This window comes from Gadus macrocephalus, chromosome 3, assembly GCF_031168955.1.
Source record: "Gadus macrocephalus chromosome 3, ASM3116895v1".
NCBI lineage: Eukaryota > Metazoa > Chordata > Actinopteri > Gadiformes > Gadidae > Gadus > Gadus macrocephalus.
Genome location: NC_082384.1, coordinates 19,951,717 through 19,977,099, shown reverse-complemented (window position 1 = coordinate 19,977,099; position 25,383 = coordinate 19,951,717). Strand labels below are relative to the sequence as shown.

General features: G+C 42.3%; 1 protein-coding gene across 6 annotated transcripts in view; it reads right to left on the bottom strand.

The window, feature by feature from the left end:
* Positions 1–1,595: 1,595 nt before the first annotated feature.
* LOC132454467 (complement C3-like) overlaps positions 1,596–25,383 on the bottom strand; it is a 105,506-nt gene continuing 81,718 nt past the window's right edge. Inside the window, exons 2-41 of one of the 6 annotated variants that reach the window (XM_060047834.1) lie at positions 24,857–24,947; positions 24,607–24,695; positions 24,418–24,500; positions 24,258–24,345; positions 24,047–24,152; positions 23,826–23,946; positions 23,476–23,591; positions 20,265–20,411; positions 19,933–20,032; positions 19,665–19,756; positions 19,357–19,542; positions 19,074–19,226; positions 18,734–18,860; positions 17,660–17,728; positions 17,257–17,463; positions 16,882–17,002; positions 16,627–16,715; positions 16,312–16,451; positions 15,943–16,155; positions 15,692–15,749; positions 15,492–15,581; positions 15,120–15,323; positions 14,941–15,016; positions 14,645–14,804; positions 14,420–14,515; positions 13,981–14,131; positions 13,804–13,889; positions 13,196–13,273; positions 12,743–12,886; positions 12,524–12,586; positions 11,295–11,382; positions 10,946–10,994; positions 10,594–10,684; positions 10,430–10,519; positions 10,240–10,342; positions 9,924–10,016; positions 9,442–9,528; positions 9,259–9,342; positions 8,969–9,110; positions 1,596–2,393 (exon numbers count right to left, since the gene is read on the bottom strand). In XM_060047834.1, coding sequence (XP_059903817.1) covers positions 2,231–2,393; positions 8,969–9,110; positions 9,259–9,342; positions 9,442–9,528; positions 9,924–10,016; positions 10,240–10,342; positions 10,430–10,519; positions 10,594–10,684; positions 10,946–10,994; positions 11,295–11,382; positions 12,524–12,586; positions 12,743–12,886; positions 13,196–13,273; positions 13,804–13,889; positions 13,981–14,131; positions 14,420–14,515; positions 14,645–14,804; positions 14,941–15,016; positions 15,120–15,323; positions 15,492–15,581; positions 15,692–15,749; positions 15,943–16,155; positions 16,312–16,451; positions 16,627–16,715; positions 16,882–17,002; positions 17,257–17,463; positions 17,660–17,728; positions 18,734–18,860; positions 19,074–19,226; positions 19,357–19,542; positions 19,665–19,756; positions 19,933–20,032; positions 20,265–20,411; positions 23,476–23,591; positions 23,826–23,946; positions 24,047–24,152; positions 24,258–24,345; positions 24,418–24,500; positions 24,607–24,695; positions 24,857–24,913 — 4,500 coding nt within the window. In that variant the 5' untranslated portion in view covers positions 24,914–24,947 and the 3' untranslated portion in view covers positions 1,596–2,230. Of the gene's footprint in view, positions 2,394–8,561; positions 8,803–8,968; positions 9,111–9,258; positions 9,343–9,441; positions 9,529–9,923; positions 10,017–10,239; positions 10,343–10,429; positions 10,520–10,587; positions 10,685–10,945; positions 10,995–11,294; positions 11,383–12,523; positions 12,587–12,742; positions 12,887–13,195; positions 13,274–13,803; positions 13,890–13,980; positions 14,132–14,419; positions 14,516–14,644; positions 14,805–14,940; positions 15,017–15,119; positions 15,324–15,491; positions 15,582–15,691; positions 15,750–15,942; positions 16,156–16,311; positions 16,452–16,626; positions 16,716–16,881; positions 17,003–17,256; positions 17,464–17,659; positions 17,729–18,733; positions 18,861–19,073; positions 19,227–19,356; positions 19,543–19,664; positions 19,757–19,932; positions 20,033–20,264; positions 20,412–23,475; positions 23,592–23,825; positions 23,947–24,046; positions 24,153–24,257; positions 24,346–24,417; positions 24,501–24,606; positions 24,696–24,856; positions 24,948–25,383 lie in introns of those variants that run through there. The other 5 variants (XM_060047830.1, XM_060047833.1, XM_060047831.1 and 2 more) reach the window with 5 other exon arrangements.

Below are 25,383 nucleotides of genomic sequence, written 5' to 3'. Positions count from 1 at the left end.
TACCTCACTAAAACGCGGGTATCTTGCCGCCTTCAAAACGCTCGGAGGTTTGGAAGCTCTTATGTGTCTTTACGTTAACCTTCCCTTCTTCTGAAATAAGAGTATTCAGAAAACTCCCCTCAGAAGTTTATAGGTTATGACATAAAACCGAAAAAACTGTTTGCTCATGAGACTAGACTTCAAACAACTACAAGTATGGATGCCCGCAGGGGCCTCTCTGCGCTTCTTTGCTGTATTCACAGAGAACAGATGAATCAGTAATTAGAACTGCGATGGTTGAACATGGTCGAGAATTTATCAGGTGATGTTTCTAATTTTAAGCTATAATGTATCGTAATGCGAATGGGTGTTAAAATCTTGTCTTAGAGCTGGCTGCAAGTTCACTTTAGTCTATTAATGTAATGCCAGCGAAATGGGCATCCATTGTTGTGGCGTGAACTCGAAGGAATAGGGTAGCTTTACTTCCGCACGAAACTCTGAGCGAAAACTCAGACCCAACAGAGTGTTCAAAGCACTTTCCTCCGAGCTTAAGGTTCAAGCCTCCAAAACTCCCAGAAACTCTTGAGCGTTTTAAAGGCGGCATTAAGAAAATGGCTGCTCAGGCGGAGCTTCATCATCCACACCAACTGCAGCGTTATGCAATAAGTCTTCGAAAAACTGAACCTACTGGCGGATCCCGCAGTCTACCAGACAGACTACTTCCACACGTCTACAAAAACCGCGCCGCCGGTGCCCCTGGGTCGTGACTACCTCGGAAAAGGTACTCTGCTGACGTCACGAAAATAACAATCGGGGACTAATTTCAATAACAGTGATAACATAGCATAGATCACAATGTTTATGATGATTTAAGACAGATTACCATGTTTAAAATAAAAGGGTTGGGTTAAATCTGGATCAGCTTGTTTTTGCCATGGTTACACAGCGTTCACACCGCTTTTGTAGGTGGCTACAGTAAGCAGTATCACGATACCTTGCCTTCCCAACTACTTTAGCTTAAGCGGCGTTTGTGTGACATTAAGCCTAGTCTAATACAAGGCGATTTCAAAATTTGAATGTGAATTCTAGGAAGGGCCGTCTCTAGCTTTTTGGAGGCCCTATGCTAAATTAATTTTGGGGGGCTCTATTTTCGGAAACTGATGTGCGGTTCCAAACCCTCTAACGTTTTCCAGTGGTATTGATCTTCTAAACTTAAGAGAGGAAGTAGATTTTACGCGGAACTGTTGTTATAAGTGTGAGGAACACATTTAACGAATAATTAAAATGATGTGTATGCCGATCTCAGGCTGGTCACTTACTTCCCGTTTACCTCCCTCTGAAGTTAGTTAGTTAGTGAGTGTTTCCGAGATGCATCGTCCGTGTGATGTATGCTGTTAGATGTGATTATTTACACCTCCCACTATTTTCATTCCACAAAAATACTTTTATCTTGCACTATTTGGAACCATTGTATCCTTGATTTACCTATCTAGGCACATGCAATTTCTAATATTTGTACATGGACAAGATTGCTTATGAAATATTTGCCTGTTATCTTCACAAATTTTAACCACACGCGCATCCCAACATTGACATGTACTTGCAATGCACATATCCACGGGTAAGGACTAGTCTTTATTATATTACACAGCGACAAAATTCTACACAGGCTATTCCCGCTGTCTCATTAAAGGCCTCTCCATCCCAAAGTCCCGGGCCAAATTCTTGTCCCAGTCCATCCCTGACGTCAGGTGTCCCTACTCCACCACCAACTGTCTCTGCTTGGTGTCCTTAAATTGATTCAGATTTGAGGATGCTGATTGGCTAAATTGATGTTGCTATGTGCATATTTTGTGTCAATTGGCTGCGCTGCTGCTTTGACCAGGCGATGTTTCTTTCGGCTCAGAAGATATATGAAAAGAATTGTTCCATGCATAGTTGGTTGCATTGGTTATTGTCAAGTAGCTTTCAAATACTGTCTTCAATGTAGCAAAAGCATATGAAGGCATTTAGATATAGGCTACAGCCTAACACAGAACCTAACATAATAATGACACTAAAACAAGTGCTGATATTATCTGTTTTAATTAACATTCAGATTGGGCAATGATGAGGCTGTGAGGCTGAACCTAGTGCACACTTTACGGCTATAGGTTATAATGATTGTATTATGCATAACTAGATGCCAAAAAGACTAATTTACAGAGTTGGAAGCAAATCACAGATTCGGTGGACTGGGTTTTATTTCACACTAATCCATAATCCCATAGCGCCATTCCATGCATCCATCGAATACTAATTTCAAATTTAGGTCCTCTATGCCCTTACAGGTAGGTCTATACTTTGGAGTCCGGCACTCCAATTCAGTTGGCCAGTACTCTATCCATGTCTTCTCCCGTAGCAGATACTCATACCTGGGTAAAAAAGTAAAGGGAAAAACACATTTGTCATTGATACTGCCCCAAATAATCTTCATGTTATCAGATGGCACTTTTCCTGACATGCATTTCTATCTAAACTGTATTCCATAGTGTAGAACTACATTTTGATTTGTAATTTTATTTTCGTTTTCTAGACCAAATTTCGTAGGAATAGGGTTAATTCCAGGTTATTGTCTTAAGTTTGGTACGTTTTTAACCTAGAATAATTCACTCAAAAATGATGGGTCAATTATGGGTTAAAGCATGCAAATGGCAAAAAAACGGTGAGAAGGCTTTGAGTACTCCCCCAGCAAAAATAGCATTGTTTTAGCAGAGAAAAGGAAAATGTATTTCAGTTTCACAGTTTAGCACACATGGAAACAAGTTTGGAACAAGTTGATAAATGTTTCACTGGGATGATTCAATTCAGCCAAATTACAATTCAAATGCTAATCATAAATAACCAGTATGCAAAGGGAGTGTAAACAGTTTTACATTTATTTATATAGCTGCCTATGGTAGTACTTCAAAAATAGAATGGCTCTGTAATCAGGCAGCACAAAATGGTGGTTGCAGTGGAATGACTACGTAACACTTTGAGTGTGCCCTTTAGGGACAGCATCATTTTGGAAATAACTCTCGCTCATCCTCCTTTAAAGCAGCGGAGTAGCCAGTTATTTTCACATGAAGCAGAAGGAATTTGCGGTGTAGAGAGTTTGTATGGGTTGGTATGAGTCAAGGATCACACCGAGTGTATACGACTGCATTTAATCCAAGCATTCGATAACTGAACTCCAATACAGATGGGCCCTATTTTAACGGTCTGAAACGCAAGTGAGAAGCGCCAGGCGCAAGTAGCTTTCTGGGCGGTGCTATGGCGATGTCGCTAGTTTACCGGCGCAAAGAATGACTCATGCGCCCGGCGCAAATCTAAAAAGGGTTGGTCTGAGGTAGCCTAATTACCCGTAGGTGTGGTTTGGGCGTAACGTGCAATAAACCAATGAGAGTGCCAGCTCCCATCCCCTATAAGAGCCATGAGCGCATTTGAATCTGACAAGTTGATATTTTGACAGTGCGTCTGCATCCTCCGATGAGATGCACATGAATTTCAAACTTCAAATGGCTCAGTTTATGGCCAAATAATATGGCCTAATTCACACATGGAATAAGGTTTTCTTTCACAACTTCAAATACTGAGTCCTATTTAATGTGGTTCTATTTAATGATATTTAATGATATAAGCAATACATTATAAACATAGTTTCTTATCAGTATTGTATGCATTATCGTTATCGACTTGTGTTCCTAATGTGCATGTGGCCCCCCGTTAATATACATTGCCATGAACTGTATTATGCGTTACGTGTTTAGTTTGCGTGTGTTTAAACAGATGGATGCACACACCGCGCTTGCAATGTTTTCTCACGATCAAATACTCATCAATCCTAAAAGATATGGGCATGTACACGATGTCTGTGTCAAGAAAATATGCGTTTGCTGTACGGTGTTTGCAGATGCATTGATTTAAAAGTACAACTTATTACCGCTGTATCAGCTGTTCTTTCCCAAATAATTTACCAAGAATGTGTGGCTATAGGTAGATGAGAGAAGCAAAGTGAATGCGCGGGGTGCACAAGCAACATTATGCATGCGCCCTTAAAATAGCATCTGAACAATGCGCCACTGACTTTAAACCAGGTATTTCCTGGTTTGTGGCGCAAGTGGGTTCTGAAACGTCAAAATAGCACCAGGGAACGTTCGTGCCAGAACACGCCTCCTCCTTTCGCCGAGCCTTCCCTTGGGGCGGCTCGGCGATCATTCCCTAATTTACCGGCACGTGGCGCAGGAGAGAAAAGAACGCCTTGCGCCAGTTGCAAACTAGCAACGACACATGTGCCAGTGATTAAGTCAAGTGCATGCAGCGCTCAACTATTGTTCTTCTTAAGTTGTTTTCCTTTCACCCAGAGACTCCATTCCAATTTTATTTGAATTAATGAATGGGTCAAGTATTTCAACTCCAGCCAGGTTGTTCGCACCGCAGGTTTTTCTGGCAAAATATTCGCCTCTAAACTTGTCTTCGCATTGACTTTGTATGGATTCATACTGCCCAATGTTTGGTGTGAACGAACCATAAGCCTGCACCTAGATGGCATATTTCAATAATATTCTGTCACTCTGTCTCGCCACTGTGGCGATTGTGTTATAGCACAACGTGTTTAGGTGTGTGGAATGCTAGTTAAGCTATTCTATTAGCCATCAACAGTATGTTATGTTACGTTTATGGCACTTTTGCTATTGGTACTAAACCCTTTATCCAATGATTCATTCAATCATACTTCATTAATTGATTCGCTATTCATGCAATATTTGAACATTGTGCTGAAGACTAGTCTGTATTGATGCCAATCATTGAACCTCACAGAAACAACAAGAACTGTTCCCTGTGTCTGGCTTTAACAAAACATTTCAAGCAGAGGAATCCTCCAAGTGTGGAGTGCAATAAATGAGGAGACAAGAGACGGAGATGCGTCAGCTTTACTCTACACTTCAATATAAAACTTCACATCAAACGAGAGTGAGGTCAAAAGCGGGACACCAGGTTAAACCGGAACTGCTATGACATAACCCTTTCCCTTAAAGGTACAGTCCCTTGGTGAATGTCTCTTAATCGTACTTGTGGGTCACCACACAGGACCCCCCAGAATTCACCCAAAAGAACAGAGCAAGACCTAACAGGTAACCCAAAGAGAACACAGGGCACCCACTAGTGCAAAACAGAATAAACCAGCTCATAACATTCCCTAGAAAAGTAAACGTATAGGGGGGCGGACCAGGCGGCCAGAACGGATGAGCTTAACAGGGGGGGGGCCCTCGCCGCGGGGGCTGGGCCAGCAGGAGCGGTTTGCCAATATCCACATGAGCAGGCTTGAGACGGTCTATCGCCACCCGCTCAGGCCTGCCCCCCATATCCACAACGAAGTTCTTAGACCCTCCCTCCAGGACACGGAAGGCCCCATCGTAGGGGGGGCGCAGTGGGGTACGGTGGCCATCGTGGCGGATGAAAACATACTTGGCTGACGGTAAATCCCTGGGAACGTAGGACCGAGGGAGGCCATGGTGAGACGTCGGAATGGGAACGAAAGCGTTGGCAATGTCCCGGGACACAGCACGATGGGAGGCAACCGACCACGGGGCCGTGGCATCTGGAAGAAACTCCCCCGGGACGCGCAGGGGCTGGCTGTACACCAGCTCGGCCGATGAGGCTTGAAGATCTTCCTTGGGGGTGGAGCGAAGGCCCAGCATAATCCATGGGAGGCGGTCAGCCCAGTCATTGCCCGTAAGGCTGGCCCTGAGCGCGGCCTTCATGTCACGATGAAACCGCTCGAAAAGTCCGTTGCTCTGTGGGTTATAGGCTTTGGTACAGTGGAATTTCCCCCCCAGGACCCCGGTGACCACAGTCCAAAGCTCCGATGTGAACTGCGGAACCCGTTCCGAGGAAAGGTCGGATGGTGTGTCGAAACGGGCCTACCAAGCCATAATGAACGCCCGGGCAAAACAGGGGAACCACTTCTGGCCACCTGGTGGTCCTGTCCACGATGGTGAGGAGGTAGGTGTAACGACGGGAGGGGGAAGTGGGCCCACCAGGTCCACATTCAGATGGTCAACACGTCTCCCTGGCACTTTGATGGGTGCCAAGGGGTTCTTGGTATGACGAGTCACCTTTGCGCGCTGGCACGCCCCACAGACAGCAGCCCAGGCCCTGACGTCCCTCCGAACTTGGCCCCCACCAGCTTGGCAGAGGCCTTCACCCCCGGGTGGGAAAGGCCGTGTATAGTGTCAAAGACCTTACGCCTCCAGCCAGCAGGTATCATGGGGCGTCCATTAGCAGAGCCATGGGGGCCGACCTTCAAGCTTGCACCTCAGAGTCCGCAGCCTGATCCTCAGCCATGGCTGTGTAGTCTAGGCCCAAGTGGACGGACCCAGCAACCACCCGGGGGGGGCAGTCGGCTACAAAATTGCCCTTGCCGGCCATGTGCTGAATGTCACTGGTGTACTCGGAGATGGCGGAGAGCTGACGCTGCTGTCGACCAGACCATGGCTCTGAAGACTTGACCATGGCGAACGTCAGCGGCTTGTGGTCAACGAAAGCCGTGAACCGACGGCCCTCCAACAGGAAACGGAATGACGGGTGGCGAGGAAAAGAGCCAGGAGCTCCCTGTCGAAGGCGCTGTATTTCCTCTCGTTGTCACAGAGCCTCCTGCTGAAAAAGGTCAGCGGTTGCCAGGGTCCGCCCACCCACTGTTCACGGACAGCCCCCACGGCGTAATCAGAGGCGTCCATAGTAAGAGCAACAGGGGTGCGCCAGCAGAACAGCGTTGGCCAGCGCGGTCTTGGCAGCATCGAATGCATCAGTCATCTCTGGGGACCAATCCAACACATCCGCCGGCCTCGTGCCCCGCAAGGCGTCTTACAAGGGTCACATGAGTTGGGCCCAATGTGGGAGGAAACGGTTGTAGAAGTTCACCATGCCCAGGAACTCCTGCAGGGACTTCACAGTGTGCGGGCGTGTGAAACTGGCGACGGCGTCCACATTGGCAGGGAGGGGAACAGCCCCCAGCGGGGTGACATGGTGGCCGAGGAAAGTGATGGACTACAGGCCAATCTCGATGAGACCATGCTCACTGAGCCGACTGATCAGGTCAGGTGGTCGTCTGCGGACGCACTGGCCACGGGAATGTCGTCCAAGTAAACAAACAGGAACGGCGTGTCACGCAGCACAGAGTCCATGAGGCGCTGAAACGTCTGCGCCGCACCCTTGAGGCCGAAAGACATCCACAGAAATTCGAAAAGGCCAAAGGGTGTGATGACTGCCGTCTTGGGGATATCCTGCGTGCGGACGGGCACCTGATGGTAACCGCACACCAGGTCCACCTTCGAAAAGATGGCGGCGCTGGCCAGGTGGGCGGAGAAGTCCTGAATGTGCGGCACTGGGTACCGGTCGGGGGTGGTGGCGTTGTTCAGGTGACGGAAATCACCACAGGGACGCCAACCGCCATCAGCCTTGGTCACCATGTGCAGGGGGAGGCCCACCGACTGTTGGAACGGTGCACGATGCCGAGGCGCTCCATGGTGGCGAACTCCTCGCATTGCGATCGAGCTTGGCAGAGTCGAGGCGCCGGGCTCGTGCATAGACTGGTGGGGCCAACCATGGTGATATAGTGCTTCACGCCATGCTTAGCCACTGCCAATGAAAACGTGGGCGTGGTGATGTCAGGAAACTCAGCAAGCAGGCGTTGATTCCGTCCCCGGTGGCAAACATGTTCAACAGACAAAGCGCCCCTACCCCTCCCAGCGTGCAGGGGTACGAAGCAAAAGAGAGAGCGTTGATCAGGGGGCAGTTTGTAACATAAACAAACAGTCTGTAAGCGCAGAGGAAATCCGCCCCTAGGAGTGGCATAGACACGGCGGCCATGACGAAGTCCCAGACGAAACGCCGCCCGCCGAAACACACTTCCACATACACCCCACCAGCCATGGTGTCCACAGGCTTCACCGGCAGGACGATGCGCTGAGCCCCAGAATCGACCAGCAGCCGCCGGCTGGACAAGGTGTCAGTGATGAACAACAGCTTGCAGTCACGGCCAGCGCTCACAGCTAATGAGCGCTGGCCCGGGCTTTTCCCTGGGCCCCAAAACTGCAAGGCTGGCGACATTGCTTGGCCTTGGCCCAAACCAGGAATGGTAATAACACCACCAGTCGTCACGCTGTCAGCGGGCCGTCACAGCAGCTGCGGTGTCCGGGTCGTACTCTGGGGGTGGAAGCGGGGCAGACGTGTGCTGGGGGGGCAGTAGCGCATGGACAAACTGCTGCCTGTTGGCGAGGAAAATCCTGTCTGCCTCCACAGCCAGCGTCCGGTAGTCTCTGGAGGAAAAGAGGGGGAGCTGGCCAGTGCGGTGCAGGAAAATAAGCTGCCTCAAGAAAATGTGGGCGAAGAGGAATGAGGGATCCGCTGAGCCCAGCACAGCCAGCATCCTCTCCATTAACTCGGACGGCTTGCTGTCACCCAGGCTGTTCAGGGAAAGCAGGCGGTCTGCGTTCTCCAGCTCCGACAGTTCAAAGCGGTTCAACAGGAACGTTTTGAGTGCGTCGTACTTGCCGACAGCTACCAAAAGTCTGGTAACTTGACGGTGGCAGCGTAGATAGCACTGACGTTAGCCGCGTCGTTAGCCACAACGTCAGCCGCGGCCGGCGCCACAGCAGCAGCTTTTTCACCACCGTCGATGATGTGAGACATAACCCAGCCGTATCCAACACGCGTCGGGGTCACCAAATGTGGAGTGCAATAAATGAGGAGACTAGAGACGGCGATGCGTCGAGTCCAGCTTTACTCTACACTATAAAACTTCACATCAAAGGAGAGTGAGGTCAAAAGGTTAAACCGGAACTGCTATGAAATAACCCTTTCCCTTAAAGGTACAGTCCCTTATTGAATGTCTCTTCATCGTACCTGTGGGTCACCACACAAGAGCCAATAATGTGCTAAAAATATATAAAAATATTAAACCTACTGAATTCCACCAATGCTCAGTGTATCATTCACTCTGCCCATGATGAGATAGCTCTTGTTCAGTTCCAGATTTAGAATTTCTCTGCAGTGAGAATAACCAATGAAAGTTTGTAGTTTATCATTTAATTCTTGATCAGATGATCCTGTATGTAAATGGACAAAACAGAAGCAGCATTTGTTATTATATGAATTGTGAGATTTAAAGCCAATGCATATATTGTGAATCTCAGGAGCAGCAGATATATTCTGGCCGTTGAACGAGCTTGAAGTTTAAAGCAGACAAATACTTACCTTCCTTGATCACCTGATTTATCCGCATCTTATAAACATCAGTGGAGTTCTGTTCTTCATAGCTTTCCATCGTAACTTTATACACTAAGGACAGAGGGGTTGCACACATTTATCCTGCTTGACCCTTAGTATCTCTCTCACTTATATACATTTACATACACAAACTGAAACACACTTTCTGACCATAATCTATTCTTGCTTCAGGGTCACAGGCCTTCTCGATTCGTTCCTTTGTGTTGATTTCACCCTTCGTCTGCATGCTGCATTCCTCTGGAAAGACAAAATTATGACAAATGACAAGGATAGTTTGATTACTAACAAAATAAAGAAAGGTAATTGTGCTCCTGTGAAGCAGTAGACTGGGTGTACATACGATTTTTTTATCTAGCATTGTGAACCGTTCTTTGTTGTCAGTGCTCATGTTAAAATTATATATATTTTTTTTTTATAATATGTTTTTCACGTGTTCAGTGTTTTCACTCTCATTGGCCTCAGTTGCAGTTGTATACCTATGCACTATGATTCTGTTCTACTGCTACTGCTATTGACTAAATTCGTTAAAATCTCAACTAGAAAGTCTCTGAAGAATAAAACACCCCATCCACAAGTCAATCCATTAAGGGAATTATTCTCTAGTAGTTATTTTCAACAATCATGTTGTTTACCTCTGTTACATTTGCATACATCTTCCTGACAGCAAACTTGCATTTTTACCCGATCTCCAGCTGGATGGTAATATTTCACACAATGTTTCTCTGCTGCAATGACAGAAAATGGGAGAGATTTCTTTGTGGTTCAGCACAAATGTACGTTATGGGAATAACAATTAAAAAATGTGTATACAACAATGCATGCGTGCAAAAAAAGTACATCAAAAAATACGCATTCATGAAAATGTTCATATACTATACACCTGTGAAAAATGTGTCATAACTATGTGACAAAGCCCTGTTTTTTTTAATTATGATTTTTGATACCCACGATTATAGAACTCATAGACAGAAACCGTTGCTGGTTGTAAGACACCAACTTTCATTGTCTGTCTGATCTTGAAAGCCACTTCCTCTGGCTGTGTGTGAGACACCTGAAGAGGGAAAACAGAAAGATTGTATCAATGTAGTTGTGGAGATAATGTGTTCATATGCAGAAGGGGGAAAATTAAGTGACTTACCGTGTCAAGGTAAATGATAAGGGAGCCTCTGTTTGATGGCACTCTGTCGATAACATACTTGGAAATGGTTCTGTCCCGTCCTCTGGACAACTACCACACAAACATGTTAATGCAATGTATTTAGAGGTCTTGAATTTGTTTTACAAATAAAAAAAATGTCTCACTTGGTTGAGATCCGCTATATCAGGGGTGTAACCAGAAGGCAAACCAATATCCAAGATTGTCATGCCTGCATCTTTGTCTGCATCCCTATACCTGGAAGAAGAGTAGAAAAAGTGGGGTCGGCTTAGCTCAGGAGGTGGAGCGGGTTGACTTTTTTCCAGGAAGGTTGCTAGTTCAATCCCTGACTTCGTGTTGAGGTGTCCATGAGCGAGAAACCTCACCCTAACTGCTCCCGACAAGCGGGCTGTCACCTTGATGGTTTCATCAAGGTGTGTTGATGGTTTCAATTATTTCGTTACCCTCCTAATAAAAATTTATAAAAAAACCGCCTCAATAAACAAAAAGTCTACTTACAAGATCTCTATTTTAAGCATGTATATATTTCCATCCTCAGCTATTCGGTCTAGAAGACAAGCAGGATGAATAGAACATTACATTTTAGGAGAAAATTGAAGTTTAATGTACTATTAGTATTGTATACAGCCCAATTCGCTGCATGTGCGTGTATAACATTATAACACAGTATAACAGTAGAAAATAACATCAAACCCTCAATATATATATATATATATATATATATATATATATATATAATCATAAGGAAGGACAGGAAAAGGTTGCAAACAAAAAAGATGTATGTGAAGACCTTTAGACAGATAAAGGTTAGCTGTAAATACTGAAAGGGAGACATTGGCCAGTTCACCTGTTTTGAGCTCCACATTGAGTTCAAATCTCTCACAGCTTTTCGAGGTTTGGTTTGTCGTAAGCCTTTCATAATACATTGACACAAGCTGAATGCACGCACGCACGCACGCACGCACGCACGCACGCACGCACGCACGCACGCAGGCACGCACGCAGGCAGGCAGGCACACACACACACACACACACACACACACACACACACACACACCATATATTATTACTGGTGTATTTTATGTAAATACGTACTTATTTCAATGTTTATCGTCATCTTAGAAAGAGCCCTAAAATCAATTACAATTACAAAATCAAATAGAGCTGCATATAATGATAATGGTGTCCTGCATGGTATGGCGAGCATGATGAGAATGGCCTTTGTTTGGTCAAGGTCGTTTTGAAAAGTGGAGCTGCTTCACAGCATTGCTTGGCATTGCTACCACACACTACAGATATCAACCAGCTGGGGCAGAACAGATTATATTTTGAGACGGAGAATTTGGTGAAAATGGTGAGCTTGGTAAGTACGGTTAAAAGGCACTGATATGCCATAAAAGCAGGTTTACCGGAAGTAATAATAACCAAACCATCATCAGTCATGGCAAAATCCAGTGTCAAAACTGACTTTAGAAAAATTATATTATGTTTGTAGCCCATTAAGGCCCAACCGGCTATGGGGAGAGGATGCGGTTTGGATAGGCAAACTTCAAACAAATGCATACACTTTGCTTTTGGTGATATGGCCTTGGCTATGGAATTTCCGAAGACCCTACTTCATTGTGACGCAAAGATATAGCCATTTAAACGTCACAAATATGGAGATAATTTACATAAAATGGAGCATTTCCAGCATCCTTCGACTTATAGCTATGACTATTTCACAAGATGGTCCCACAGTCACCTGGTTCATTTGTAGCAAAAAAGTAAAAGCTGCCAAGTTTGCAACTTTTACAACATCGGGCTCAGAATCAGTTGATGTGTGGGCATTTGGTCAAGTTGTGGTCAATGCAATACATTAAAATGGTCTGACCACCGAGAGAAAGTTGTTTATCACGAGGAATGGTGCATGCCGACACAGTTTCACGGATATTGCACTTTCCTTGTTTACGTTCATTCAATCCTAACTACTACAAAAGAGTTCAAAAGGTCCCCCAGTATACATAATTCTTAATTGAAATATAATTATATACGAATATTGAAAACTATGCAAGCATTAATGTAAAATAACCTCACCGATAGAGTAGCTTCGCCTAATCCTGTGGCAGTCACCTTCACTTCGGGGTAAATTCCTCTGAGCTGTTGACAGATATAAATAAATGAACGAAAACCTGACTTGAAATAGTACAATTCATGATGTTTACACCACTTATAACACCATTTATGTAAACGCTCATGAAAAAATCAAAAGCAGTAGCCATTGTTAAGAAAAAATAGACCATTATTTATACTTACCCATGTCGTCCAAAAGGTATATTTCTTGTTGATTCTAATTGGGATCATTCTGTGTGGTACTTGAATCTCTATATCCATTTCATGTTCTTGCTCCTTAGCATTCACCCAATACTCTGCAACTGCCTGATAAACCATGATTGTTGACTGGACATTAAAGAGAAAAGATCAAATAAATTATAAATCATTACTTTCTATTATTCCCACCATTCTTCACATTGCTAGGAGTTAGCAAATGGCTTGTGATATCAATCTAATAAAAAAACACAAGGTTATTTTCTGATAAGTGGACACTCCCAAAAGAATAATGAAGTTGTTTTCTCAATATCCAAGACAGCACAATCCAAACAAAAGAAAGACTTCAAAAGCCGATGTTTATAGCACGAAAGTAAATAAAGAAGCCAAAGAAGACAAAGAGACAGAGTGAAATGTAAGATTTAAATGAATGCATTTTACCTGAGTGGATCCATAGCCTCCCTCTACAGTCCTCTGAGTGTTAAGCCATTTGACAATTGGAGCAGCATCCTCAAACTCCTTTAAACAGATTTTTTTTTTTTATTTAAACAGAAATATTGTTGGTACCTTTTCTGTTGGTCTAGTAAAAAAATCAACTATCTCAATTACACAGCCCTAATGTTGATCCAACAGTATTGTTAATAAAATATCGGACCAAGGCCATGTATAAAAGAGGCAGTATAACAAGGCTGTGGCCTACTGTAGCGTCATAAAAGGTCAATAAAGTTTCTAGTTCTGATTTTACATTAAAAGGTCACACATCCTACACATCTCTTTGCTGCATATAAAGGGGCCATTATATTGGGACAGCATTCAATGATGGTGCAGTCAAGAAATGCAGCCTATGACAGCTGCAGCATAGGATTTGGGATGCAGTTTTTTCTTTCTGCAAATAAGCTGTCACAGGGTGACATCTAACACGTGTCGGCTGATAGAGTTCAGGCACATAATTAGGGTTCAATTTCACATACACTTGATTTCCTGGACAGTGTCCTATGTATTGTTGACTATAGGGACTAGTTTAGTGGCCTTAAAGAGGCGGCACTCACCTTGACCTTGACCAGAGCTAAAAGAGCATAGGCTGTGGCCTCCAGTGTGAAGAGTTCATGATTGGCCACTGGCCAGTGGGTAGAGTCTGAGGAACGCAGAGGAGACAAGACAATTATGAATGTGACTGATGGCCACCAATATATTTCTGTGTGTTTCTGGACAGGAGAAGGAAAAACCTTGGGATACAAATCTGTAGAGGATCTCCTTGTTTAACTTGTTTTCATTGGCCAGTGCATAGGATACCATGGCAACGGCATATGGGTTGGTCAGGGATGGTAGACGCCCCTCCAGGTAACCCACAGCTGCGTTTATGCTTCCTGTCATGCTCTGGAAACATGGTATGATAATTATTTAATACCAGGTGATGAAATGCTTGATTTCAAAGCAAATAACCACGGTTACGGTTATTATAAATTGTCCATTTTCATTATTACTATCATTCTTCACCTTGAATTTGAAATAATGTGATGGAGATGTATGAGGTAGCCAATGGCGGCTGAATGTTTACTGATGTGTAGTGTTCTCATCAATTACCTGATATCTCAACTCAATCTAGACATAAATGAAGAGAGCTAGGGGTACAAAAACAAATGTGGGAAGAAATGTGTTACTCACATGAACAATGTCTCCACAAATCGGCCTTGCCTCCTGGATGGCAATGAGCGAGAAAGCCGTCATGGAGGCATCAGAGTCCGAGCCACGCACATCCCCCTACATGGACACAAGAGGTAGCAGGCAGCCAAAATCATGTTCATCAATGACCTGATTGCCAACTAAAAGTGTGGTAGTTATAAGTGTTTTATCCACCATTACAATTGTTTTATAACTCCATGTACACACCATCATCTCTCCATGTATTACAGGTCCAATCTCTATGAACCTGCCATCAGGCTGCTGTGAGCGTAGAATGACCCATTTGATGGCACCGCAGATAGTATTTATGTCGATGTCTACCAGATAAAAGGCCATGCTAAACAACTTTGCAACATAAGATGTCAGCCTTTGGTAGGAGAAGGGATGTAAATAGAGGGACGTTGAATGAGCATTCACTGAGCATACACGAGCATGACTGGGTTATTATTATTATTGTATTATATAATGTTGATATCATGTTTTCCAGTGTGTCAATGAGTTACCATGAGAGACCAGTTGTACCAATAGAAGTACTAAAAGCTCCATCGACCTTCCGAAAGGCAAGCTCATTTTGGTACCCTGATCACAATGACACACAAACCTTAGTTACCAATTGAGGAAAAGCATTTCAATAAACCCTCAGAGCACATTAAACAACAGAAAGATGTGTATAAAGCAGTACCTGTCTTAATATATTCAAGGGCATTATCACGTTTTGAAAGTCCCACTGTATCCCACTGTTTTGTTTTTTCCAAATACATTGCAGCAATAAGAGGTAGAGTCATGCTCATCATGTTCTGCTCTCCGTTGCCTCGGGGCTGTCGGATTAGACTGCCTGTAGATGAGCCACTCAGGACCTTCTCCACAAGCAAGTTCACCTGCGATCCTACACATGAATATAAAGCCCCACACACAAAACAGAGAAGTAGGTAGTTCACGACGTCATGCTTATCCAATAGGATACTGCACACGCTAATATTAAAATCGAATTACAAAATATATATATATTTTAATTTGACTGTTTATTAATTAATTGATGACTAATGCATCTTACCTTTAGCATGTATTTCTAAAATGGTCGGTTTGTTTGAAACAATATTTGCCACATCAATTGGAATTGGAATAATCTCCACCTGTTTACTCTCTGGAAGTTGAATAAAGTTTTGGAAACAGATCATCACCATGATTACTTGTAATTTGGGAGTGCATTTGTGTTTTGTACCATATGAATGTGGTAAGTAGAATAAAACGTACGGCCTTTGCCGACCTTCAGGTTTCTATTCACTTGGACTTTTTTCTTGATTCCTTCAGGCTATCAAAAAGGTACACTTGTTTTTACTTACACATTATTCAATGAAATTTATGAAATTGTAGTAAATAAAATGTCTGGATGAATTGCATCAAACTGTAATGGTATTAAATTCATGTGAGGTCATTAGCACCGCAATGCAATAGGAGTATATAGTTATAAAAAAAATATATGAATCCGTTAACCGTTTACTTACCACTACTAGCAGCTCCTTTCTGACGCCATCTTTGATTTTTAGATCCCCAACAGAAGCCTTCACCTCAATAGGATACTTGCCATGCCTCATAGGGATTATGAGGAAAGACACGGAGCGTGTGCTCTCGGCAGCCACTCTGACTGTCTGGGTGTACTCCTCTTGCATTGACGCTAAACTGCACACATCCGTTTCCTCTTTCAGATATACCCGGACCTTTGGTTGAGAGTAAAAACAGGACAATCGAAAGAGCATCATGAGTATAAAGATATAGGTATGATTATATTAGTACTTATCCCTGAATTCCCTTTAACCCCCACAGTGGTTTTGGAAACTTAGTTAACAAATTAGACAGATAATATTTAGACTTACTGTGATATCATCCAACAAATAGTTATGAAGGATTGCCTTTATTTCAATTTGTTCTCCACGGACAGCTGCATAGGGTAGTCTAAGATCAATGAAGAAATTCTTCAGGACAACTATCTTCAATGTGTCATCTATACAGATACCTTTAAGACGAACGGAGGAGACAGGAATGAATAATGTGACCACAATGAAACCAGAGGAAAAATGGGAGCATGTATCAGATAAGAAGGTAATAAGGACAAAAGCTAATGAGACTACATGGAATTGAGATGTGTTGGATACGAGGCACATGCATGGGCTAAAGAAAGGAATGGGCACCATGGGTCGGAGACAGGCTGATTCCAGTAAGATGCCAGGTGGTGATTGAGTCTCTCAACGCAGTCCTTTTCTCCAACGATGTTGTCTTACTGAATTATGGGAAAAACGTCTGTTTATATGTTGTCAAATTTGGATTATATATTTAATCTTAAATGTTTCAATAAGAAATTATAAATCACAAAGCACAAAACATGAACAACTAAGATCAACGTCCTGGTTAAAGAGATCTTTATGTAATTGATTCAGGTTACTCACCATTTAGGATCTTTGTAAGGGCAAAGAGGGAGTTTGTAATCCGCCCATAGCCAACCTTCAGGAGATTCTGTACGAGTACCAATTTGCCGACTGTCCTTGAAGATAATATCCCTCGGCCCGCCTAAAGGATCGGATGAAAAAGGTAAGATATAGTAATATGCATAATTTCTTTATTCCAAATCTTTTTTCTTTGCATGTTCTTTAGAAATCTTCTTCCAAAGGGTTTTTCCTCAGTTTTCATCTTTTCTTTTTCCGCTATGATGTAGTTTGCGAAGGCAGTCTAGATAAGACCTCAGGGCCTTTTATTCTAGTGTCAAAGATATAAAAAATTACCCAATGCCATCCAAGTCCATACTACTAATCCCTTATACTTACTACGAGCCGTTCGCAGTAAATTCGTGCGAGCAGTTTTACTTTCAGTTCGTAGTTTGGTTAGCTCTTGGCAGCACTTGAGGAAGGCATCAGCACAGGCTTTCCCATCTGAGATGTACTCCCTGCGCCGCTCACAGCTGTACGATAGCGGCGTTTCCGCCATCCCATCCAAACAACACTGGCGCAGCAAGCTGTCTTTGTATTCACTCACTGAGAGGGAAACAGAGCAGAGGTGAACTATAAAAAAGTATAAAGTAGTAGGATAGTGATTTTTCACATCTGAATACATATATTTAAATCAACAATGCTGATCGTGTAACTAGAGGGAACGCGGTATTAATGAGAGAGAACTATGCTGTGTACCCTACATACAGAACAACTTGTCTGGGGGCTTCATTTTACTCACCAAGTGTACTTCTAACATCGAGTGTAGCAGGGGCACGCCTCATCCTTGTTGAAACCTCACATTTGAAGACTGGAACAGAACAATGTATGATATTAAACATAACATAATAATGACATTAAAAATAACAACAAAAACAAAATAGTAAACTGTGCCATTACTAGATTATTTTGCAAACTTTATACTAAATATTGAAAGGAGTCAGAGTCTTTATTTGGATCCAAATGTCCTTAGAAAATCGTACCTAATGTAATGCCTAATAACCTGTTTCTGTATACACTGTACATTACTCTGGAGAAAAGCATCTCTCTCGCATTGGTCTATTAATAATAATAATAATAATAATAATAATAATAATACATTTAATTTAGAGGCGCCTTTCAAGACACCCAAGGTCACCTTACAGAGCATATAGTCATCATTCAAAACTATGTAAAACAGACTAGGAATAAAAGGAAAACAGAGGTTAAACATGAAGAATAAGAATAATTAATAACACTCAAAGACGCCTAAAGTGAAGGGGGGACCTCACTGACCACCACCAATATGTAGCACCCACTTGGGTGATGCACGGCAGCCAATCGGTGCCAGAACGCTCACTACACACCAGCTTGAGGTGGAGAGTTAGGGATGAGGTGGAATGAGGAATGAGGGATGAGACTATTGGTCTCATTGAATCCCTCTGCCCCACCCATTAAACTTTTTTTACCTGCCTCTACCAGCATGCGCTACGTGCATGAGCAAAGTGCTAAAAACAACTATAAATTGATGTCTGTCATTTTTAATCCAGGTCTGTATAAATACCTGGTAATACTGATGCTGTATGAGTAAAAAAATAGTGGTTTAGTGTATGTAATGCATCAATAAACATTGCCTTTTGACCTATTGATCCAACAGGTTGCATAATTACATGAACAGCGATATTTTAGATGGCAGATCCTTTTAATCCAAGTTGCTCTGGGTTTCGCTTTCTGGTTGTGTAACCTAACACAGATGTCTCCCCCCCCCCCCCCACACACACACAGGAAGAAACCCTCCTATGAAGGGAGAGAAAGTGACAATTTGTGTTTGGAGTACCTTGTCTGTCCGCAGTCCCGATAAGGTCGCTCTGAAACAACAGTCCTGCATCATAGAACACGTTCATGCTGTCCTCCCCTCCACCAGGTGTGCATCCTGTATCAGCCTTCTCCACTACATCCCACACCTGGAGGGGGTGCAGAAAAACAATAACTTCAGTCTGATATTATATTCCATTGTATGACCATATACCTAAACGTCCTTCAGTTTAACTGTTTGGGTCGGTGTTTTGAATTATAAATATATAAGATATATACATGAGCCTTTAGTGATACATGTTTACTGCAATGTTGTGGAAAAGTCAAGTAAAAATAAATGAAAGTAAACATGGAGAAACTGCCTTTCTCTGAGTGAGGCGGTGTTTGTTGTTGAGGGCGTAGACTCCTTTGTCCACTGCTACCAGGCCGACTGTGGCTCCTGGGTCGCCTGTGATGGTGTAGCGGAATGTTTGTCGAGGCTCTGAGGGAAGGGCTGAGGCTGGAACCAACTTCAACTACAACAGTTTTGAGGCAAAAGAACAGGGGTTTTATTTTACAATTGAAAAAGCTCTGAAGCCGATACTTGAGATGAGATTTTGTTTTACAGAATAAAACACGGCTATAATGGTGTCAGCTTCTCCTCACCGAGCCCATACAGGTGTCTATGACGTCCACCCAGACAGAGTCGGAGACCACCTCACTTCGATCGCGGTGGTAAGCAATAATGCGGAAGGATGGCAGCATTTCTTTGGTGACTGGTAACGTCATTGCTATTGTCGTCAACGCCACCCTGAAACGGCCATGTTTCACCAGCTGGCCCCTGCTCTGGATCTGAATACATAAACAGGCTCATACATCAGAGGGCCTTCATTAAACCACATGAACCAACAAAGGCATAAGCATGGGAAGAGGCAAGTACGTCTTCTGCTAGATACACGTTCAACTTTACTCACCAGATAAGTGATATCACGAGTGGTAGTTGGAGCATTGAGACTCAAGGTGATTATGAGGTCATCTCCTAGTCTAACTTCAGATGAGCCCACACCTGCATTGGCAATAACAGAGAGAAGATCTTAACGCTAGAACTATAAATATTTCAAAATAGTAGACGACGACATACAGACATGAAGAAAGGCACAAATACAAAAACGACTACTTGAATGATACCTACCACTGAATGGCTTACATGTAACAATGTTGTTACGTAAATGTGTTCTTTACCAATATGTAGGTAGCTGCCGATCCCGCTGTTGTAAGGAAGTGCTGTCATAGTTGCTGATGTCTGTCTGATGTTTGAAACTTGTGGATCAGCAGTTTTTGCCTATCATAAATATAAACATACAAATACATAAACGCAATCACACCCATAAATCCAAAAAACAGTCATTTAAAAGTCTCGTTATAGCATTCAACTATCACTTTCCAGTCTTTTGTACCTAGAACATTAATGATGAATAATTACCTGGTACTTCATCTTAACCAAACACTGATGGACATAGGGCATGTTAAGGAAAATTAATGAAAATCAAGAAAAAAGCGCTTATGTGACTTACAGTAATATCCAGTCGCGGAGAAGATCCAGATGGGTTGATAAGGACCCTGGCCAAGCCATTTTTGGTCGTTGTGACTTCAATGTCACCTGGGTCTACTCGTACTGGTACGTCAGCGGCCGGAGACCCGTCAGGGTACTCAACATAAACCTAGCAAGAGACAAACAAGACACACTCAGCACCCCCGGAAAAGGATACACAATCTTAGCTTAAGCCTGGTTCTCTGTTTAGGTTGTGAGGCATCTTTAAATAGTAGAAAAACCTCGAGCATGAAGTACCATAATTAGACACATATAGAGCTTTTCCAATAAATTACTGTTGTGGTGCCTAGATACGAGTGTGTCCTATATACAAAGGTGTATGACCAAAATCGCTCTGTGTAGTTTTTGCCACTCTGCGATTTCACTCAGTGATTTTACCTTTCGAAAAGTTTAAGACACGATCACTCTTCGCTAATTGTTAATCCCCCACTGACACAAACAGGTTGACAAAATGACGCTGATCCGTAATTCAGAATAGTGCATTTATTTGCCTGCTCTTCCATAACGCTAGTACTGCGGTGCAATTTTATTTAAACTTTGCATAATGTTGCCCGGGCACTGCACTGCGGCTGCCCACTGCTCCGAGTGTGCCGGTGTGCCCCCATGTGTGTGGACCTCTGACAAGGTCACTCCTCTGTGTGTGTATGTGCAAGTGTGTATGCGTTCACCGGCTCCCGGATGGTTCAAAAGCAGAGAAAGAATTTCCCCCAAAAATTGACAATAAAGGATAGCTTAACTTAATGAACCAACCTCTCTTTAGGTTTTGATCATTTGTTGCAACAGTAGCACCCCTTGTTGTAAAATTACAACGTTACCTTTAACCATCCTAAAAAACAATCTGTTATATTTTAACTTATTTTTTTACCACATTTACATAGTCATTGAGTCCTATTGTTCAGTCTCACAATGCTATTTGATCGTACATTTGTTTATAAGTGACGCCTTCTGGCCATGAACTCACACAACCTCTCAAGGTTTCCTTCGAACAACCTCTATTGGTTTCATTGGACTGGATTCATCAGATGCATGTAAGTAAAATGTCTTTTATATATTTTTTGGTTGTCATTATAATGTCTAGAGCATGTACATATGTAGTTATTGTGGAATAGATGCATCAAATTTCATTTAGAGCTTGTTACATAATTGTTGCAATTACACAACACTGGGTGAATGTGGTAGTCAAAAAAGCTGGCTAGTTGCAGTGGGCTCAAACAGGTTGTATTCCCTCAACTACACCACTGCCTGAAACAGAGTATTTTCTTTATACATGGATAGTATACATTCTACCCTTTTGTTGTGTTCTGGTCAAATTTGACTGATTTAAAAGTTGTATCTCTAAAAAATGTTGTCAATTTGATCAGCCTGACCTAAAATTGGAGGGGAATCACAACATCTGTGCTGTCAAATGGTATGACAGCAGGGCCGTCACACTTGTGGCATCCTTTGCTGGACCTGAACCTGTGCAGAATATTCAACGCTGGGCAAAGCCAACAGAACCTACATTGATGTTGAGAGGCCTTACATTGTTGGTGCCTACAACAAGTACATGGGAGGTGTGGATTTGTTGGACTCATTTTACAGCCAAATATAAGTTCCCCATCAAATCCCGTCGCTGGTACATGTACATCTTCTGGCACACCATCAACCTCGCTGTGATCAATGCCTGGCTGCTCTACAAGCGGGACTGTATCCTGGTAAACGCAACACTTCAAACTGCAAAGAGAGGACGGCCCTCTTCAGGCAAAGGGAGCCCAGCAACACAGACAGTGACATCAGGAAGCCCTCTGAATGCTCAGAAGAGGCCATCCAAGAGATGTGCACACCTCCCATTGGATGTACGCAAGGACCTAGTTGCCCATTTCCCAAGGAAGACAGGGAGAGGAAGCTGCAGACAATAAAGGATACACCAACACACAATGCAGAAAGTGTGATGTTCGCCTTTGGTTTTCAGACAACAGGGACTGTTTTTGGGACTTTCACCACCAATGAAAGTCTTCATGACCAATGTCATGAAAAGAAAAAAAGAGGGGAAAAACGCAAGTTTTATCTTGTTTAATATTTTTAACATTTTTAATAAATGACTTCATAAAAATATGACTAATGTGTGATTATTATTAATGTTATATACCGTTATGGGGCTAAGTAAGCAATCAACCCTGCAAATGATCCCTTAGTTGTTCTGAATTGTTCAGACAACGTGAGTACAAATACAGAAATCCTGCTCCCAACTAAGCCCAATGTTGCAATATTACAACATTTCTCTAAAAACGTACATAAACTTTTTCTTTTTTTAAAAACTCTTTAATTTCTGCATCAAATGCCTCCTACAACAAAATTTTTTTTTTTGGGGTTTTCAATATTTGGGGTCGTGATTCCAAATAAATCCCTCACAACAGCGCTGACATACAGCCTCCCTATGACTTCCAACACTGCTCAAAACCTTGCCGTGTATCCCAGCATCAATACCACTCAGTATAATAAACACAGAATAAGACCATCAAATCTTCCGACGTATGTTGTCTTTTCTACTACGGGACGATACGCGTTATGTAGAAAAGAGTGTCTTTGCAATGAAAAGATTGTCTTTGTGAGTCTTTGACACTTTCAGCAACACGTGAAGGCCTTTGGACATGAGTTGATGTACTCTAGATGTACTGCGGTCTTTCGAAGTTTTTTTTTTGTTTTAAGCAAGTGTGTCTTATGTACGAAGCGGTCTATGTTTGTGTAATCAAGGTAATCAAAGCCTGTGCACTATAAGTCTGTACGTGAAACAGGCTAATCGGTGTAAGAAATAAATTCAAAATTGTTTTTTCATCAGACCTACTGACCCATTGTATAGGGTACAACAGAGGGTTGTCTCCGACCCTCTGTGGTACACCTGCAGCATTCAAATTAAATCTCTCATGAACCAAGTCCAGAAAGGGATTCTGAATGCACATGGTATTTCTCTGGATCTGCATTTTCCTGTCTTTGAATGAGGGGGAGTTTTCTGTGGGGATGTGTTTGTGTTATGGATGGATTTATATTGGGTGTATTCATATTAATGTATATTAATTAATAAACTTCTAGGCCATCATTAGATAATGAGATAAACTTGAGAAAGACATCTTAAATCCTAAAACACAACCCACAATCAATATGGTTGTTATTCATTACAAAAGAAAGAGCTTTACCAGAACTTCAAAGAACATTGTTGGTTTGAAATACTTTGGTGTCTTCTTCAAATTGATTGTATAAGGAGATGCAACAATATTGATGCCTTGTTTCTCTGCTTCCACTAATTCACTCCCTGGTTGGACAAAAAGTACACACAGACACACAGACACACACACACACACACACACACACACACACACACACACACACACACACACACACACACACACACACACACACACACACACACACACACACACACACACACACACACACACACACACACACACAGTGAGACATTTCTCTTAAGAACAAATGATGACTCAATATTTTGATTTAAATTTAGATGCAATCATAATCCACTCACCAGATTCCGTCAACACAGTGACAGCAACATATATGGAACTCTTCACCTCATTCTCAATGTCTGGATAGGTTTCTTGGATTTGTGTTCTAGTTAATGTGGCTTGTGCTTTACCATTTATTACCTGACAAGATAAGACCATTTCTGAATCAATGCTGTTATTGAATATGTAGTTACCAATAAATCCTGATCGAGTTGTGACTTCAAGAGGGAAATATGCTGACCATCACTCGCTGAATGGAGCCTGGGAAACTATGTTTTTCGTTGTTTTTATCAAACATCCCAAAGACCACATAAGCACTCCCTTCCACTTCTTTCCCAAACAGATACCTGAAAGCACAGATATTTCACTTGAGTCACTTCATTATCAACAGATAATTATAAATTATGTTTCTATATCCTACAATATTCCCTAAAATGTTGACCTAAACTCACGTGGCTCTGATGTCTACGGTCAACATCTCATCATCGACATAGAAGAATGGTTTATCAGGGGTAATTGTAACCTCAAAGCTAGGTAAAACTGAGAAAAAATATGTGTTAAAAATATTCAATCAGATTAACCTGAAATATTTCATAATGGTAAACGTCTTACCATAGTCTTTGACCTCAAACTCAGCAGAGTAGTTGTGATGTTTGTTGTTCTGGAATGTGGCTACCACTGTCCACATCCCGTTACTACAAATATAACAAAACACACCCACACATCCCATTTAATCAGTATGATTATTTCGTTCAAATTATTTTTTTTAGATAATCATGAGCAAAAAAAGCTTTGGCTAACCTCACTATTTCAGGTAGAATGTAACTTCCATGGTGTATTCCTGAAGCCAGAGAAACAGGGCCCACTGGTAAAATAATTTCATCAGGAGTCTGTTAAAACCACATGTACCACACACACAAATTAATTTGCACATATGATAAAGAAAACCTAAATTAATCTAGCGTGAGCATGTTTTTTTGGCCCTTTATGAATGTTAAATGTTTTAGCCTAAAAACAACAATAGAATTAAAAATACAAAATTTAACTGTACCACAATATTAATGTTGATGATGGAGTCCTCGTCATAGGCTAATCCAAAAGGTTTCATACCAGATGTTAGACCAAACACTCTATAATGAACTGAAAGAGACACATGCAGGAAGACAATGTTGGTACGTCATTTTCATCCTAACCCTAGGATGACCAGAGCCTCAACCAAATGCAGGACATAGAGTATGTTTGTGGGGGACACGTGATCAATAAGAGGTATTTAAAAATTGTATGACTTTCTATCTTAAAGAAACATTTTCAAATGTGCTCATGTCGTATTCCCCCCAGTGTGGCCATGGAAAATAAAAGTAAGAATCGCCCATTCATAGGTAGTTTCCCAGGCTTTCTTATATCGGCATTTTCCTATTTGTGGGAAACACCTTTGAATTCACAAATATATTATATATATATATATATATATATATATATATATATATATATATATATATATATATATATATATATATTTATATATATATATAATATATATATTATAAAAACAGGGTCTTTTGAATATATTCGTTTTAA